The sequence below is a fragment of the Heptranchias perlo genome, chromosome 21 (assembly GCF_035084215.1).
Source record: "Heptranchias perlo isolate sHepPer1 chromosome 21, sHepPer1.hap1, whole genome shotgun sequence".
Lineage (NCBI taxonomy): Eukaryota > Metazoa > Chordata > Chondrichthyes > Hexanchiformes > Hexanchidae > Heptranchias > Heptranchias perlo.
Genome location: NC_090345.1, coordinates 10,357,291 through 10,376,581, shown reverse-complemented (window position 1 = coordinate 10,376,581; position 19,291 = coordinate 10,357,291). Strand labels below are relative to the sequence as shown.

The 19,291-nt window shown below is 46.7% G+C and overlaps 1 protein-coding gene across 4 annotated transcripts in view; it reads right to left on the bottom strand.

Moving 5' to 3' along the window:
- Nucleotides 1-19,291, bottom strand: part of sema4gb (sema domain, immunoglobulin domain (Ig), transmembrane domain (TM) and short cytoplasmic domain, (semaphorin) 4Gb) — a 164,426-nt gene that overhangs the window by 12,970 nt on the left and 132,165 nt on the right. For 2 of the 4 annotated variants that reach the window (XM_068002086.1, XM_068002087.1), the window contains 3 exons: nt 18,989-19,143; nt 15,858-15,919; nt 10,491-12,548 (listed from right to left, as the gene is read on the bottom strand). In XM_068002086.1, the coding sequence (XP_067858187.1) occupies nt 11,668-12,548; nt 15,858-15,919; nt 18,989-19,143 (1,098 nt within the window). In that variant the 3' untranslated portion in view covers nt 10,491-11,667. Of the gene's footprint in view, nt 1-10,490; nt 12,549-15,857; nt 15,920-18,988; nt 19,144-19,291 lie in introns of those variants that run through there. The other 2 variants (XR_010966665.1, XR_010966666.1) reach the window with 2 other exon arrangements.

Below are 19,291 nucleotides of genomic sequence, written 5' to 3'. Positions count from 1 at the left end.
CGGAGATTTTCTCCTTCCTCAGGCAAATGTTTCTCATCAAGAACAGTGGTAGAGAAACTAAAATTGGCCTCAGCGTCCAGGGGCTAGCAAGGGGGGAGAGCTGCCCAGTGTTTATGCTTCAGATTGCTGCCCCAGCTTCTCCCCTCTCTCCAGATCACGCAATCCAGAGGGCAGGCAAGCTGCTCCTAGGCCCCTGCCCTTAAGATCTTGCCAAATCGGGCACCAGAGACACTTCTACCCGAAGGTAAATGCTATCGCCAGTCAACACGCATTTCTCCCACCATTGCGGCCACTCCCAAATGTAATGGAGACGATCTTCATGGAACTTGGGATCTGCTGTCCAATTCCAACGAGGGTCCTGAATCGCTGGTCCATCAAACACGTACAAGATGGTTCCGTGCGTCTGTGGGTTTACATCATGATGCAACATAACGTTGTGACATGCGTCACCTCCAGACCTGCTCACTCCACATGGTCACAGTGCGGTGCACAATTCCGCCATGGGCATGGGTTCCAGTCCCATGAGTAGGGCTCCAACATGCCTTACATGCCAGTGGCAAAGGGAAAGTATTTGCAATAGGAATTGGGGGTTGGTTGGTTTTGGGGGGGGGGGGTGAACGGGTGTGTGGGGGGGAGGTTGTGAGTGCTGCAAAAGAGGCAATTTCTATTGACCTGATCAATAAGGTAATCGTTGAGCTGAAACGTTGAGGGTAATTTTCCAGCACTGCCGGAGGGGCCAGTAGGAGCTGCTTCCCCCCCAGCCCCTCAAAGCAAACGTGCCCCGATCCTCAGACCCCCCGCGACCCAATCTCTCCTCCCAACCCCCCACCACGATCTCTCCCTCCCTCCCTCCTCTCCGGTCCCCAGCTGCGGCGTTATACAACAGGCTTTCCTGCCCGGCTGCCATCCAGCCTCCCAACCTGGCCGGCTGCTGGGCAGGAAACTGAGTAAAAAAATTCTAATGAAGTCCTGCCGTTAAATTCGGCAGGATCTCCGCCTTTCCCGTACTTCCGGGTTAACTGGCCGCTGACAGTCACCCTCCCGCCCCCCCCCCTCACCCCAGTAAATATCGGGGCCGTTAACTCTGTGTCTCTCTCTCCACAGATGCTGCCTGACCTGCTGAGTGTTTTCCAGCATTTTCTGCTTTTATTTCAGATCTGCTGTAATTGGCCTTTTGATTTAAGGTAAAATGAGACACCAGGAGTAGTCCAATACTGACTCCCTCCGCGATTTTCTTTCCCTCTCTGTGTCCGGGCACCGCTCCGCACCAGCAGAATTTTGCTCGCAATTGTTGTTCCAACGTCATGTAGCAAGCTACTTTTTAAAAGGAGAAAAGGAAAATGTAGAAGGGTATAGGGAAAGGGCAGTGGAATGGGACGAAGAGAGCCAGCACAGGTACGATGGGCTGAATGGCCTCCTTCCCTGCTGTAAAATTCCAAACTCAATTAAAAAATAAACCAAAAGCACACAACGCTTTAGTTATTTTAGTTAAAACAAAAACAAACACAATCCCCAGGCATGATGTGGAACAACCAGTTTATTTGGATCACGAGGAAGGTTTTTGTGACTCTGTCGCTTGTGGTGTTATCAGGCCTATCTTGCTCCTGGAAATAAAAGAAATCTGGTTCTCCCACTCGATCTCTTCCATGTAACTGCCACACAACAAGTGCTCCGACTCACTCCAAACCAGATGGTCTGTTGCACAGTCGGGATATTTTAGAATTTATCATCTTGTGACATTATCTATCTTCAATAGTTCAATGGAAAAGCGTTTCATCGACAGATCCAAGCAAAAATAAAGAAATCCCTCAATAATGCTGGAGATTGGTGGTGGTGTAAGATATTTGAGTTCTGGGGAGTGGGGCCAGAGGCAAGTTTGAGTCCTGTTCCACTTAGTTCCTGACTTTTGAGCCCCCGTCAACCAGGAAGTGTCGTGAGTAAGTTGCCACGTCTCCCAGCAGCGGAGGGGGACGAGCGTCGGAGGGAAGGGTCACACCTGGGAGACCCCGATTCTCCTAGCAGACGGCGACCTGGTAGGGGAGTGAAAGCAGCCTGGGAGCAGGGCCTTCTCCAGCTACTCGACAGAAGTGTCAGGCTGAACGGCGATAGAAAGAAATGCCAGGGGAAAAAAGTTTGGGAAACTTACCTACCTTTGGGAAAATAAAGTATAAAGTTCAGTCTTAACTGTAAGGTGAGAGGAATAAGCCACTGAGTACATGAGAACCCCATGTAACAGCGTCACATAATGTTAGTTTATCCTCAGTCAACTTCTAAAAAAGTCAAAAAAATTAACATTTTTTAGAGTATGCTTTAAGATCCACCTCACCTTGGCTCACCTGTATCCAACTGAGGTGCCTGTTATTACAGTACCACTTTGGAATGTGAGCTAGCAGCACGTTCACCATTGTTACAGAGTCGGTACTGGTTGAGCAGGTCTTTAAACAACAAGCAAAAGCTACCCATCTCCAGCTGTCCCAATGACTCAGCAAATTTATCTGGCGAAAAACTGAGGCGCACAGAATCAAGGAAGTCCCCCAGTTCGGTCCCCCGGCTATGCTGAGTTAGCTGGTGTGGAGTGAAGGGTGCTACAGTTGGCCTCTTATCTCTGAGATCCGGAGGGGAAAATCAGCTTTTTTTTTTATTCGTTCACGGGATGTGGGTGTCGCTGGCAAGGCCGGCATTTATTGCCCATCCCTAATTGCCCTCGAGAAGGTGGTGGTGAGCCGCCTTCTTGAACCGCTGCAGTCCGTGTGGTGACGGTTCTCCCACAGTGCTGTTAGGAAGGGAGTTCCAGGATTTTGACCCAGCTAGTGTGCCTGATCACCAAAAGGAAAAGAAAGAACTTGCATTTATATCACGCCATTCAAAACCTTAGTATGTCCCAAAGGGCTTTTCAGCCAATTAAGTACTTTTGAAGTGTAGTCACCGTTGTAATGTAGGAAACACGGCAGCCAATTTGAGCACAGCAAGGTCCCACAAACAGCAATGTGATAATGACCAGATAATCATTTTTTTTTGTGATGTTGGTTGAAGGATAAATATTGGCCGGGATATCAGGGAGAACTCCCCTGCTTTTCTTCCAAATAGTGCCATGGGATCTTTTACGGCCACCTGAGAGGGCACCTGACAGGCCTCAGTTTAATGTCTCATCCGAAAGATGGCACCTCCCACAGTGCAGCGCTCCCTCAGTACTGAACTGCTCCTGCTCTTAATCACCATTCAGTAATTCCTGCTGTAATCCCAACAGGTTCACTTTAGGGTAGGAATCCTGTTGGTCTGGCCTATTTGTGACTTCAAACCCAGATCAACGTGGTTGACTCTTAACTGCCCGCTGAAGAGGCCTGGCAAGCCACTGAGTTGTACAGGGCAACCAGGGATTGGCGATAAATGCCGGCCTTGCCAACGACACCCACATCCCACAGAATGAATAAAAGAAAAAAATCAGAGAGTGTGTGGACTTCTGCACATGACAGGGTTGGACACAACCTCTCATGACGGAATAGCCTGCCGACACTCACTCTCTAGGTTCACCTGTGAATGAGCAGGAGGGACCTTGCTGAAGCGTGGGTCATTGTCTTCAGGAGAGGAAGGTGGAAAAAAAACTCTTCAGAGCTAGTCGAGTGAGCCTTTAGCATTGATACAAATCTACATGATTGTTTTGGTGTAAACGATGACTTGTATTTATAAAGTGCTCTCCTCCCACTCACTTCCACAAACCCCTGTCGGGCCTCATGCCCTGTTGAGAAATAGGGAACAGAAAACACACTCAGCTCTCGACAGTCAGCCTTGCAGTTGGAAGAGCCCAGTTTGCCTGACCCACACCACTAACCGTGCTGAGACAGATGATGGTTTTTTTGCCACATTCTTCCAGCTTAACGCATGTCAAAACTGTTCAAAGTCTGGATTGCGACAGCGTTTCATCATAAAGCGCCTCGCTTGCCCCGTGACCTCTTCCTGCTGATTCTGGTCAGCTGGTCACGTGTATTTAAAAAGGAATCCAACCTTTGTACTGACAGACTATGAGAAACACACATCAGCACAAGCTGCTTACAGCTGTGAAAACTGTTGTAATCTGAGTATAGCTGAATTATCAATTTAATTGTTATACCGAGGGGAAATACTAACAGGACGCATTAGTGCCAACACAGAATGATGCTTCATTCTATAGATATCATTCTCGGGCTTGCCTTTTTCCTATCTGCACTGAAAAGTATTTCCAATATTGAAACATTCTTCCCGTCCATCTCTTTCTCCTTGGCGGTTTGATTGCTCCTCTTGTTTTTTTTACCTATCTCTCTCCACCCCCCCCACTCCTCCTGGCTCCAATTCTCTCCTGTCCCTTTCTGAGTCTCACTGTGCCCCTATTGTACCTCACCTGATTGAAGACTTCTATCAGCTCAACGTTCTATATATTTGAGCCTAGGTAATGAGGGTCGCAGGTTACTCGGTCACGAGGCAGCCGAGGGAATTACAACCGAGCCAAACCCTGCCCTCATCTGACGTCCGCACAGGCTGACTGTGGAGCAGGGACCGCCAGGCAGTGCTCAGGAGTGGGATGCCTGACTGAATTGCCCTTTCCTTAGTTCAGGGGTTACCAAGGTCAAGCTCAGCGACCCCTATTTTCGACAAGACCAGACAGATGGGTCCTGAGGTACCTCGGTACCATCTTGAGACTTGACGCAAGATGCCAACAATCCACGAGCCATAGCTGAAGGAAAACATAATGAGGCACATTCCTCATGGAAAAGGTCCAGGGTAGGTTGACCAGGATGGTCTCTGGGGGTGGGGGATGAGGGTTACAATGCCGAAGAGAGACTTAAGAAGTTAGGGCTTTTTTCACTGGAGCTGAGAAGGAAGAAAGGTGACCCAGATAGAGGTCCTCAAGATTCTGAAGGGTTATGACACTGTAAATAACGATGGATTGTTTGCATTGGTTGGTGAGACAGTAACAACAGGGCCCAAATTTAACATAATCAACAAGAAGAATTGAACAGGAAAGGTTAGAAAAAAGAAATGTCTTATACAGAGGGTGAGTAGAATGTGGAATTCTCTGCCGCAAACCATTGTTGAAGCAGAGACCGTGAATTCTTTTAAAAGGGAATTAGATAGTTGCTTGGAAGAGGGGAATATTAAAGGGTACGCGCAGGATTAGACAATGTGGCTTGTGGAGAAAATCACCTGTGCAGGCTTGATGGGCCAAATGGCCTGTTTATGTGCTTGTAGCATGCTATGATTCTACTGAGAGCAACTAACTCAGATCAGAGCCTGGTCCTGGTCTGTGTGGTTCAGTTCCACACTGGGCAATGTTACTTACCAACTGAGCCTCTTCTCCTGTCTGCTTCTGTCTGTCTACACTTTCCCCACTCCCGCCCTTTTATGTCTAGACTTTCCTCCCATTTCTATTTCTCTTTTTTCACTCAACGTACCCAACAGTTCTGTATTTCCAGCAAATTTCTTTTCTTTTTATTCCAGATTTCCAGCTTTTCCTTTTTAATTTTTTTTAATCTTCCTCGTTTCACTGATCTTTTCCTAACTCTTCATTCCTCTGCTGCCACTATATCATCCATTTTCTTTTTTTTTAAAATGTATTCATTCTGGGGAAGAGGGCATCGCTGGCAAGGCCGGCATTTATTGCCCATCCATAATTGCCCTTGAGAAGGTGGTGGTGAGCCGCCTTCTTGAACCGCTGCAGTCCGTGTGGTGAAGGTTCTCCCACAGTGCTGTTAGGTGGGGAGTTCCAGGATTTTGACCCAGTGATGATGAAGGAACGGCCGATATATTTCCAAGTCGGGATGAAATAAAACCTCTGTATGTGTCATTAATATTCACTCCCAGTGTATTCTTGGTATGTGTGAGTGTGTAAACTGGAAAAGTTCTTATACCAGAGTTCCTTAATGACTGGAGTCCAGAGCGAGGAGAGAAAGCAGGAGTTTATGAGGCACCAGAATCAACATTCGCAGTTCAAACCAAGGAAAACAAATGGAAAAACTGGGTTTTTAATCAAGGGCCAACGGAAAGCCCATAAGAAAAATCCCGCAAAATAAACGAATGTCCTGAGGGGGAAAAGAGAGGCAATTATTTTCAGTCAAAATCAGTTAAAACTGAAAACTCAGAGCTCGAAGAAGGCATGACATTTCACCCTTTAACCCTGCCAGGAACGACTGCCAAAGTCTAATTCAGAATAAATGCCATTGTTTTTATGCCATTACCTGTACTGAAGAACTCAGCAAATTTATTTACTTAATACGCAGCTCATTAATGAAACAGTCATGCGTGATGGACATTAAATCACAGTGGTCGAGGACTGTGTCCTTTTCTTGGCCTCACTAATGAAAATGCATCGATCTACTTTTGTGCACTTAAAACACTGGGTAGGCCGTTCATCCCTTGTTTATTTGTGATTTTGATATTCGTGCACAACTGCTGGCTCATTTCTTTTTTCTCTCCAAGAAGACTTGTAGGTTTGCTGATCCAGAGATAAAACAGGGTGGTCAATGTTTGATGTTCAGTGCTAAAAAAAAATAAGGGCAGACTTCAAAATATTCATGTCGTCCTCTGCTCTTCTCTCTCTCTGCGCTGCCTCTAACCCCTTGCACACTGATTAATCCTACACTGGTGGCCTCATTGTGTTATCATCAGCGTGCTATATTAAATCACATGAATGAGAATTAAAGCTCTATGGTTACGTATTAGATTGGTGATTAGGCCATAGTCCTTCAAAGATTGTGGCTGCGTTTCAGTGCCATGTCCAAAGGAAACTTTCTTTTTCTCTTCACACCATTTTAGGAGCAACACGATAACCGAGGGAAAGGTTGCCTCAGATCACTTACTGTATTCACCAATAGATACTTGAATTAAGATGAATGGAACATGGAGTAGTTACAGATTATGCTAGTTCAGGGGGCTTATCATTTGGCTTTCCAGCTCAACTTGCATTTTATACAGCACCAATCCTATATGATGCCACAGGCTGGATTACTTGCTAACATCATGCTGAAGTTAAATTCTTTCGGTGCCAGACAGTGGTGCCACCAATGAGTGAAACCGCCAACTGGCACCAAATCAGAGTCGTTTTGTGCTGTGGGCCCCACATCCACTGGGAGCTAGACTGAGACTGCCCAAACTTATGGGATAATTGCAAATCGGAAACTTTCAACCCATCAGTCTGGGCTGGATCTGAAGCTGGGATCTAGGAGTGAAAGCACCGTGTGCTACGCTAACTTACCGCAGCACCCAGTCCCTGCTTAAATCTAGACTTTCAGGCCCTCCATTTCCTGTGCTGTCACTCTAGGCAATTGGGGTAATCTGTGTGGGTGAGGGCATGAAAAGGTGGGAGGGGGGGGTCAACCCATTACACCAATTTCCCCCTCCCTTTTTGCGCCTGTCAATAATTCTACCATAATTGGGGCCGAGTCCAAAATATCCACAGCCATTTTACATTGATATGCAAATTAAGGAAATACATCACGTAACACAGTACGAATCATTTGCATCCTAGCAAAGGGCCTCAGGCATGTTTGTTAAACTTTAAAATTGCAGCTTAAGGCATTTGGCATAAATGAGAAGCAAGAACTCTAAAAAAAGAATTAAATGTTCCATGCGATCATTGAGGGCCAATTTACACTGCAGTGAGGCAGCACAGCAATTTCCTTCTTTTTCACCTGAGGCAGGTACAGCAGCTGTTCCATAAATAAACCCAGCATCTGCCTAAAATATTTGGTTGCCCCACCCTCCACCCACCACCTCCTCCCCGCCCCGGCACCGGGATATGGGCCAGGAGTTGGGGAACAACCCAAGAGGTGGGTGGAAGTCCCACTTTGCCAAAGGTCTGTCACCGTAGAGAGGCAGACAGGAAATTCAGGGGCTACTTCCCTACGTTCCATAATTAAGCCTTTTCTTGACTTCAGAACACACAGAATCTGTTACTCGTGCTTTGCCCAGTTTGGATAGGTGACAGGATCCTTATCTTCAAGTACATTTCAGGGGGCTTATTTTGTGGCCCATTGTTCAGGATTAGTAAACGCGTGGTGGCAATTTTCTTTTAGTATTATAGTATGGTACAGTACAGAAAGAGGCCATTTGGCCCGTCGTGCCTGTGCCTGCTCTTTGAAAGAGCTATCCAATTAGTCCCACTCCCGTGCTATTTCCCCGTAGCCCTGTAAATTTTCGTTGAGGAAATGAAGTAACAAACACAGTGAAGGATGGAAATAGTCTTAATTTAATGTATAAATGGAATTAAGCAACAAAACAGTTCCATGAATAAATTAAGCAAATTACATGCAGAATATACCCATACATTGCAACATAGAATTATTCATACAAACTCCAATATGGATTAGGAACAAGTAGCCCCTTACTCTCACAAGTCATTCTAAAAATACTCTCTCAACTGTGGAACATCCCACATCTCTGGGACTTTGTGCTTGCTGTATCAGTTCCTTGCTGATGCTTAAATTGGTTGCTAACGGCCGCGTAGGGTTGACTTAATTTCCCGTTTTATTGCTCCCTCCTTGTAGGTTAGCACACTGTATAACCTCGGCCTGTCCGCCTCTCCCAAGGGAGCCTGGTTGAGATCAGGATATCACCATGCAAGGCATCACACATCCCACCACCCAGTGACCCGGCCTGCTAGTCCAAAGAGAACTGTCTGGCAAAATAGTTCACTTCAGTTGAAATAGTTTGCTTCTGGCCAAAAGAAAAATTAGGGCGGGACAGTGTACCTTTCACCTCTGACACCTGGGTTCAAATCTGGTGGGGTGAGGTTAAAGATTCCTTCTGCTGTCTGTGGAAGGGTTTATGCAAAATGGATTTGGGCCTCCTCATTCCAGTTCCCAATGGACGTGGGCCTACAGCATAATATTGGCACCAACTGCATAATCTCATTCAGACAGTCTTTGTGGGACATGGAAAAATGTCACACTGCTGGACTAAAGATTGCTTGCCTGAGGTTGGGGCTGAGGCAATTGTTGGGGCAGTGTAGAGGGAGCTCTACATTGCATCTCACTTATGCAATACCTGATCTGTGAGAGTGCTTAATACTGTCACTGGGTGCCTGAATCCAGCATTAACATTTATCTACTTGATGTGCACAAAAAATTTAAAAGGATCCTATTAATTCTCCAATAATTCCATAGACACAATACCATCTTTGGCGTAGGTTGTTAAACAAGCTAGAATGTATGGGTTAACAGCAAGCAGTGCACAAGAGAATTAGATTTACTTTCACTTGCTCACTCATCCAGAACAGAGCTCAACATAACACACATGAAAATCTGTTTTCATTTCTCAAAGCTATAGGAACTTGAATGCGGCAGAGTCTAATGACTGCGATCGTGGCCCCGCCACTCCTGAGGTGCACTCACTCAACCTCTGTATCTTCTCACAGTATTGATTAGAACAGCTCTATCAGTTAACAGGCTGTCAAGCGGACCGGAGAATGATTTAATTAAATCATCGCTGGTCTTCACTCCGCGCCAGAGGAAATGGTAGAGAAGGAGGGGTTTTTTTTAACAGCACGCCATGGGTGAAACTTTCAACCGAAACGGGCGATATCGGATCAGCTGCTCGTTGTCCATCCCGCCCGATTTTGCCTTTGACGGAAAGGAGAATCAGGCGCGGGATGGATAACGGCCGATCCCGACCCCTTACCGCCAGTTTCTTGCCCCCGCTGAAGTCGGGCTCCGGCTGCAATTTTCTTCCCACACGTTCAAAATTAAATTTTACCCACTCAAGTAACAGCAAAAAAAAATTTTTTTTTTTAAATTCTCCAATGGTTGCTATGACAGTCCCCCAACCCAACGTAGACTGAGGAAAATATTTTGTTCCAAGTGTCGCTTTAAACGTTTGAGTGGATTATCTATTGTCTGATCCCAGAACTAAACTGACAGCGATGCTCCCTGCGCATAGCTGCAACTCGATTTAAAGCTGATCTATAGACAGCCGGCATTCCACAACCCCTCAGTCCCTACTTAAGGAACTTGCCACCTGTTTCCTCCATCCACCCCGTGCTTCTCTCCTGGACTTACTTTTCTCTTTAAATTTTCTTTCTTTTTGTGAAAAGTGGACAGTGGCCTGTGTTACTGGGCTAACACCCCAGAGGTCATAAGTTCAAACTGGCCACCACGACAAGCTGTGAATTCAATAAAGCTCGTAGTTTGCGGGCCAGCACCGGACAGTGACCACGTTGGATTGTCATAAAAAACCCTAACTGGTTCACTAATATCCTTCGGGGAAGGGAATCTGCTGCCCCTACCCGGTCTGGCCCATACGTGACTCCAGTCTCACACTATGTGGTTGACTTTTAAATGCCCTCAGGGCACCCAGAAGATGAGCAATAAATACCACCTTGCCAGAATAACCCATATCCCAAGGACAATTTTTTTTTTAAAAACGCTCCCCAGCGTACAGCCCACTTCCCCTCTCCCCGCCCCCCCCCCCACCCACCCCTCACCTGCAAACCCCCAGAAACTTCCACCCAACACCCCACCCCCTCACCCTAATCCTGGGCACCAGCCTCTGCTTCCCACTCGGGCCTGCTGTTCCCATGTAACTGGGCCTGCCAGACACGGAGCCTCACCAGCCTGCCGATGAGCCGCTGCTTATAATAAAAAATCTCCTTTGGAAAATATAAATGAGCTGCTGACTGATCAATTCGAACTTACCCCTACGGATTTGCTAGTTAAGGACCAGCATCGGAGCTCTCGATTAAACATAGAGGGGGCTGTTTTAAGAGATCTTCTCCCCCCACGCACTTCTCCTTTACAAAATGACTTCTAGAAGTGCAAAAAGAGTTATCAATAGGCGCACCGATAAGTAGGAGCAAAAATTGTATTTGAGCCAATGCACTTTAGTGCTGGGCCATGCACCTCATGTGATACCTTCACTTCAATCACCTGAAGCTGTTCCAACCACACCTGTAACTACCACTATGGCGGTGCACAGCTCAAAACTTACTTTGCATACACAAACAGGTAATTTGCACACACCAGGTGGGGGTAATAGAAGAATTTCATATGGCCAGCATGACATTTGATCGAAACCGTGTGGTGGCACGACATGTGTTGTGCATAAAGGGAAACCATGGTGGCAAGACATGATTTTATACGTGTGTAATATATAAAATGTATTTACAATTTTCTGCCACAGGCTGGAAGTATCACTGCACAAAAAGTAACAATCAGATTCAACGTTTTGACTCACCATTGTGATTGTCCTGCCGGCTTGTAGCAGTTTGCCTTTTAAGAGGAGTTTCTCCCTGGGTTACATAGGAACAGGAGTAAGCCATTCAGCCCCTCGGGCCTGTTCCGCTGACAAGTGTCAAAGTTCATCGGAGTCTCTCATTTTAATCTCTTTCCGTGCCTCATCATTTTAAGCTTCTGGCACCATATAGGTTTGGTATAAAATCTCTCTTTTGATTGATATCTAAACAGAGTCACAAATATATTAAAGATCAAGTGTTATTTACAGGTGATAAGAGGTCGTTTTCTCCGTACAAATGGCCCCTGACGAGGAGGCAGCAAAAGGTTCAGGTAAAACACTAACGTAGGCCTTCCAGTCCACCGAGGATTTTCTTTGAATACTGAATGAGGTAGATAATTCGGAGCTCTCACTGGAAGGTCCCGTCCCCCTCTCCCGCCTCTCCTACCCACCAACCCCCCTCCCCGGCTCTCACACTGAGCTTTCATCCGGCTTCTCCACCAACTGGGCGTGTTTCCTCTTCTCCAGCATTTTGCTCAGCTCCTCGGTGAACGAGTGGTAATGAGGCGAGGTGGACTCCATTTCGCTGGCCTGCCGCAGCAGGACGTAACTGTTGCCGTTCATCTTCCGCAGGACGTGGGGCAGGCCGGGCAGCCCGTTGGGGGTGGTGGCGGCGGTGATGGTGGTGGCGGGGTCAGAGGAGGAGGAGGAGGAGGAAAGGTCGGGAGGGAGCGGGAGAGGTGGAGGAGGAGGAGGAGGGGGGAGCAGCTCCACTGTCGGCGTCCGGTGATTGCTCGCAGCCTCGCCAGGGATGATCTTCAAAAAACGGTCGCCGTGGTAATGGCCCGGCTCTCCCTCCTCGGCCTTCCCGACGCAACTTCCGGAGATGTTCTGCAGCTCAACCAGCGATGACCTGGGAAGCCGCATGTTGTAGTTGCCCCTTTTGGACGGAGAGCAGAAGAGGTAGATGGACAAGATGGACAGGACAAAGGCAAAGGCAGCCAGGACGGCAATGATGATTAAGTATATGAATTCTCTGCCCTTGGAGATCTGGGGCTGGGGAGGGGAAAGGGGTGAGGCCGCCATGCTTTCCGTCACACTGATGTTGTACCAGGCTACCGCGTACCTCACTCCATCTTCTTCAGCGAAGCAGCGATATTCGCCACCGTCTTGGATCTGCACATCCTTTACCACCAGAGAACCGTCCTCTTGTCTGTAGCATTTCCCGCCATTGCCAAGGAGCTCCGCCTTGTTGATCTTCCATCTCGCGATGGCTATGTTCGAACTGAGACGGCATTGTAAAACAATGTCTGATCCCTTCTGGACTCTTCTGCTCTTCGCTTCTAAAGGAACTGTTGGGGGGGGAAAGGGTACAATTACTGGAATTATTGTTTGGAGCAATATTATTATTGCTATTAATGTGGGAGCTTATTAATGGGAACACTCTTACAGTGAGGAAAATATTTGTATCCAATCATTGCTACGAAGCAATTATTATAGAATGTAACGGGGGGAAAAGACTCTGTTTCTGAGCAATTGGCAGCCTATTAGTAAACTGTCATGGTGACACAGTAGAGTTGGCACGCTAAGGTGCCATGTCAGAGTAGACTGTAGGTGAGCAACCAATAACATCATAGGCAGACATTGGGTGAAGCCCAAGGTACTTCCCCAATGGGGAAGAATCACCTCATGCCCTTGCTGCTTCAAGCCTGTTCAGTAGGCCCGCCCTCTTGATCCACCATGAAGATCTCCCAAAAGAGGCCAATCCCATTCACAATTCTTACTTCCGGTTGCCATAATTTTTGATGCTCTTGTCGACATTTGCCATTATAAATTGGTATGTCAACATTTCCCCTTCGACTCTGCAAATTCAACTGTCACGAGATAGTCACAGCCTCTGGCCACTAGGTAATTCCATGAAGCCAGTTTCTGAAGTGTCTCTCCCAACTCCATTGCCACCTTGCATATCAACAAAAACTAATCTTCATCAACTGACCATACGTAACAGGAGGGACAATTTACTGTAAATACATTTTGTGCATTAAATTAGTGGTAACCATGCTCTCTCTGAAATGACGGAGTTATCTTCCTCACATCTGCAGCAATACAGAAGAGTTCATTCTTTCAAATATCGCAGAAAATGCCCAATCAGGAGCAACAACACACGCTACATTGTGTTTCTTTGCACCTGATTTTAACTTTTTAAACAAAAGGAAAACCGGTAAAAGCTATATTTAGAGCAACCAATGTAGAAATGCTTCCTGATTTCACCTCTGAATGGCCTGGCTTTGATTTTACGACCGTGTCCCCTTGTTCTTGATTCCCCCACCAGACGAAATAGTCTCTCTGAATCCACCCTATCCAATCCTGGTTATTGGATGGGTCAGGTTAGTGGGAATATTGATAACTTGGTCAGTTAGGACAACTACATAATGAAATGATTGTTAAGTCTGGAATCCAAAGCTTTTGAATTAATCCTTCTCTGGCAGGTCAGACTGTACAATGTCAGTGCTGGGAAGCAGGACACTTTTTTTTCATTTTTTGTCAGCACCAAGCACTCTCAGGTTGGGTAGAGTAGATGGTAGATGCGGAGTAAAACTCCACCTTTTCTCCGTCCTAATAATTTTAACCCCAACCTCAAAACAGCACCAGGTAATGCATTGGCGTCACAATCCCAATTCCCACCGGAAATTCTTATAATCGCTCTGAGTAGGATCAACAAACTAATGCCAATGATGTGGGATTATGGCAGGTTTTTTTTTCCTGCAGATTCAGTGCCAACCCAGGAGCTTGAGTTGAAGCTGCCTTAACTCATTTGACTCAGGACCCTCGGAGTGAAGGAAGACACATTCACGATACCAAGTTGCCTGGATTTAAACCCAGGGCCCAGAGGTGAAAGGGAGCAGTGACACCAGAACCTCATTTTCACTCCAGACAGATGTGCTGGAATGCGGCCTGGGCAGGAACAGGTTAAAATACAAAATTTTAATGAACAAGTGATTTAATCAGCTCTAGGCCTCTTATTCTAATGTTCATTAAGTTCCTCAGTGGATTGTCACGTAACCACTGAGCTTGTGCCAGCAATGCGGGCTATTACCGAGCATTAGCACCCATTCTCCCAATTTACAGGATTGAGCAACCTAACCACGAGTAGTAATTGCTTTTTCCTACTTCCGATTTCCTCATACTATTAAAACCTAGGGCTGATTCAGTGATCAGGTGCTCCCAGCGAGGAGTGCCACTCCTAGGGTCCGTGATTTCATGACCTGCACTTCCTACGAGCGCCGCCCCTCTCTGGGAGCGTCCAATCGTGGAATCAGCCGCTCTAATATTGAGTTGTGTGCACCACTTATTCGTAACTTGATTTTATTCCCCCCAATTTTCTCCCCTCATCTCCTGAAGATTCCCGGGGCTTGGTTACATGGGCGAGGCTCTCTATTAACTCTCGCTGAGTGGCCATCCCTTCAGGTCCAAGGCCTGACCGGCAGCGGGTTACTCGACCGTGGCGGGCCTCACAGCTGAGCCTACTCTCCATCCGATGTCCACCTTTCCCGCTGGAACCATGGACAGTCATCAGGAGTGGCTGATTTTTGTACCTCCCCAGTTCAGGGGCGCTGAGTCCAGATGCAACTCCCCTGCTGCTGCCCTGGGTGAGACCAGCTAACTCCGCACAAACCGGGAACTGAGGCTGGGACTTGTGGTCTGAATGGTTTAATGATAAAGCAGGAGATGCCTTCAGTGCAGCCTTGGAAAAAAACACAATTTTAAAACTCATTCTCGGGATGTGGGCGTCACTGGTAAGGTCAGCAATTATTGCTCATCCCTAGTCGCCCTGGACACAACTGGGTGGCTTGCTAAACCACTTCAAAGGGCATTTAAGAGTCAATCACATATGGGTCTGGAGTCACACATATAGGCCATACCAGGTAAGGATGGCAGGTTTCCTTCCCTAAATGACATTGGAAAACCAGTTGGGTTTTTACAACAATCCGACAGCTTCACGGTCATTTGTACTGATACCAGCTTTTTATTTCCAGATTTTTAAACTGAATTCAAATTCTCAAATGGTGGGATGTGAAATCATGTTCTCTGGATTATTAACCCAGGCCTCTGGATTACTAGTCTAGTAACATGACCACTACACCACTGTACCCATTACTTTAACTATCTGTCAACGCCATTTTCCATTCAATATCTAGACTGCTTCTTCCAGAAACTCCACAATAAATTGGATCCTTTCTTCTTTCATTCCTCTTCCAAATTTCTTCACTCAGAGGGTTGTGAGTCTTTGGAATTCTCTACCCCAGAGGACTGTGGAGTCTCAGTCGTTGAGTGTATTCAAGACTGAGATCGATGGATATTTTGACATTGAGGGAATCAAGGGATATGGGGATAAGGCAGGAAAGTGGAGTAGAGGTAGAAGATCATCCATGATCTTATTGGATGGTGGAGCAGGCTCGAGGGGCCGTATGGCCTACCCCTGCTCCTATCTCTTATGTTCTTACCCCTTGTTATCATGCTTACAGTTTCTCAATATAGTGAGTGACATTCTCCTGCCAAAGCCTTACTAGTATTCCTGCGAGGCGAATTCCCACACTCTCTGGGCCGTTACGATCAACAGCAAGGATTACATGCTAATGTGAAAGCAAACAGCTACATACCATCTGCACCGCTGTCCAAACACCCTCTGCTCCCATTCACAAGGTCTTGAATCAGCTGCGATCTACAACAGAGAAAGCAAACCTTGGGTGAAGTGCAGGAAATGGAAGCCTACCAGCAGCGTAAGGCCAGAGGGAAGAATTTCTGCGGCGTTGATGCATCAGCAGAAGAGCATTGGAGCGAGACGTCCAACTGCAACTTTCACCTGCCAATGACCCCATGCCCAAATCCCAGGGACAGGGTCGTTTTAGGAATCAGGGTCGGCGCCTGTAAGACACGCAAAGAGGTGTCCACGCCAATGAGGCAATCAAACACCAGAGTAGCACCTTGCTGCTCCAAAAGTGGGGGTCGGGGTGGGGGGGGGGCTGCAAGGTCTAACCTTCGGCTGAAAAAGGCTGGAATGTTTTTTTTTAAACTAGGGCAACGTATGGCTCCTGTAGCAACAGCAATTGACCATTCTGGGATTGATTGCCATTTGCCTTTACAATCTCACTTTAGGTCCACACTGGAACTCGTACCTGCTCTCAGTTATTGCAGGTCCCACTCGGCCTATCAGGGGCACATTGAGCAGAAGTCCCAGGGTAACCCAGGAACTCCCCAGAGTGCCAGTTCAACATAACAGAGGTGGGCAGAAGAAGCACCCTCTTCCCCCCCAATGCAATTTGCTGGCCACCCTAAGAGGGGTGGAAACCTGGCTGATCCAGGATCTACCCCATAATCTGCCCCACCCCGGAATTGATTTACGTTGAAGTCAAGAAAATCGGGAGAGATGTAAAACTGGCTGCCGACACACTATTGCCCCTCTTAGCAACAAAGCCAAGATTTACCCCCAGGAATTTCTTTCCATTTGTAGATTTTGCAACAGTTTCTGCATTTTCTCTTCCTAGAATGTGTGTAATGCAGGAACCACCCAGGCTGCTGTGTAAACTCTGGAGTCTACCAAACAACTTTAAACAAACAAGGCACTGCCTGGGCGACAGGAATGCTTTTTTGGAAATCTCTTAATTCCTGTATTTTCACCGCTCCCTGCTATCTCTACTTGTAACAAACACAACATTAACTAACTGCGTGTGGTAGTGAGTCAGGCAGCCCAAAATCACCCAGGATTGACTTGATGTTCACCACACTACGTTGGATTCCTGTGAAGTACGGACACCGACCCCGCCTGGCTGTAGGTTGTTAAATCTCTAGACTCTCGTCAAATAAATAATCTGAAAATAATACTCTTTTTTTTTCCCTCCCCACCCCTGAAAGCACCGGGGGTACATTTAAATTTGAGCAATAGCGTAACACGGACCATATCAAACTAGCCGCCTATTTCTACACCTCTCCCGATTTATCCTCTCCATTGACTTTAATACATTTGGCCAAATATCCCAAGCGATCATCAATGACCGTAAAGCAGCTCTAGGCTGATTAGAACGGGGCGTTTCCCCAATTGGACTCTCCTGGCACGGAACTCTGCTCAGGAAATCAGGGGTCTGGCCTGCTTGATTTTCAGCCCAACAGTTTAAATGGATGGAAAGGTCAGGCTCTGTGGGCCTGTGGTTTCCTGACCAGCTCTCCCTGCCAACCCTGCTCTGGGGATTCCAGGAGCCCACGAGATCTGTACGCTTTTAGTATTTCCTTTGACTTCTTTACCCGGGCAGTGGTTAGAATGTGGAGCTCGCTACCACACGGAGTAGTTGAGACGAATAGTACAGATGCATTTAAGGGGAAGCTAGATAAACACATGAGGAAGAAACGAATTGAAGGATATGCTTATACGGTTAGATGGAGTAAAGCTGGGAGGAGGCTCGTGTGGAGCGTAAACCAGCTGGGCCGATCTGTGCTGCAAATTGAAAGTAATTCTACATAATACTTTTTAATATTGTCACTGGTGCAGAGGTTGCCAAAAACAGAAGCTAGGCTGCATTACAAGAAATTCTTGTAAAACTACTTCCCCGCTCTCATCCAGCTTATAAACACAGAGGTTCTGTTCACAAACAAACCCACAGCTTACTGCTACATGTTGTCTCCCGGTCCTGCTGTAACGCGGGCGTTGACCTGTTTATTATTTTAAACCCGTTAGCGTTAGAGCTAAAATAGTTCAGGGGAGGAATTTCATACGAGCTCCCTGCTTGTAATGAGCACTGATCATTATTTCTGCCCAGTAGTGCGTAGGTGAGGACGTCACTGGATTCAAAATTGGGTTGTTTTCATGGTTTACTAAAACATCTGAACATACGAAAATGCCGAGCAGGAAAAGGCCAGCTGGTCCATCGAGCCTGCTCCACACTCATAATGGCCGGAGCATCCTGACTAGACACTTCCTGCACACTGCCTCTCCCCACCCCACTTCCCACCCACCCACCGTCGCAACTATGCAATCTCCTGCGAGAGGCAAAAAAAAAAGAAAAAAAAAACCCAGGGCAAATACGGGAAAAATACTCTGGAAAATTCCTCTCCGATCCCCTCAGGCAATCGAAACCAGTCCAGGAGATCACATGGACTATGTGTTCATTACCTGATTATCCATTTACCTTCTGCCTGATGCAACCTGTGCCCCAGTTAAGAATCGGTCCAGATACCTTTAGTTTTAACGACGTATTAAAATTTCAATAACTTGGTTCAAAATAAAACTTGGGAAAAGTACAAATACGATAGACAGGAATTTCCCTCCGCAGTAATGAGGAAGATTGTATAGGGTAGGATATTCCTGAATAAGCTGGGAACTCAGACTGCTCATAATACTCTTTAAAATGCAACTCCCTTTTTAAGTGGCCTGGTTTCCAAGATACGCTAGATCTCAGTGGAACGTTCATAGAATCAACAGCACAGAAGGAGGCCATTCGGCCCATCGTGCACGTGCCAGCTCTTTGGTGGAGCTATCCAATTAGTTCCATTCCCCTGCCCTGCAAATTTCCCCCTTCAAATATTTATCCAATTCCCTTTTGAAAGTTACTATTAAATCTGTTTCCACCACCCTTTCGGGCAGTGCATTCCAGATCATCAAAAAAAAATTCTCCTCCTCTCCCCTCATGATGAGTTACATGAAACATTGGACCAAAACCCACCAGTGACTGACTACCTGTGCGATAAAGATAGACGTTCCAGGTACGGTTTGAGCAAAACTCAAGACAGCCAACAGTACCTGTCCTTTTCCATCCGAATCTCCCGGCAAACTTCGCCGTCCCAACCGCAGTAAGGATCTCGGGCCAAGATGCAATCGAAGCACGTCGCATATTTGCGGCAGCTTGCCACAGAGAGCTGAATCACGGCACTCTGTGATCCAATATACAGCATCCCCTGTAATCAAAACAGACACACCATAAAAGTTAAACCATCATTCTGTGCCAAGCATGATGTGGGCGAGCACTACTTTAACATTCATTTCCATCAAGACATAAATGTTGAGGTGTATAATAAACATGTCTGGGTAACAGGTCGACCTTCT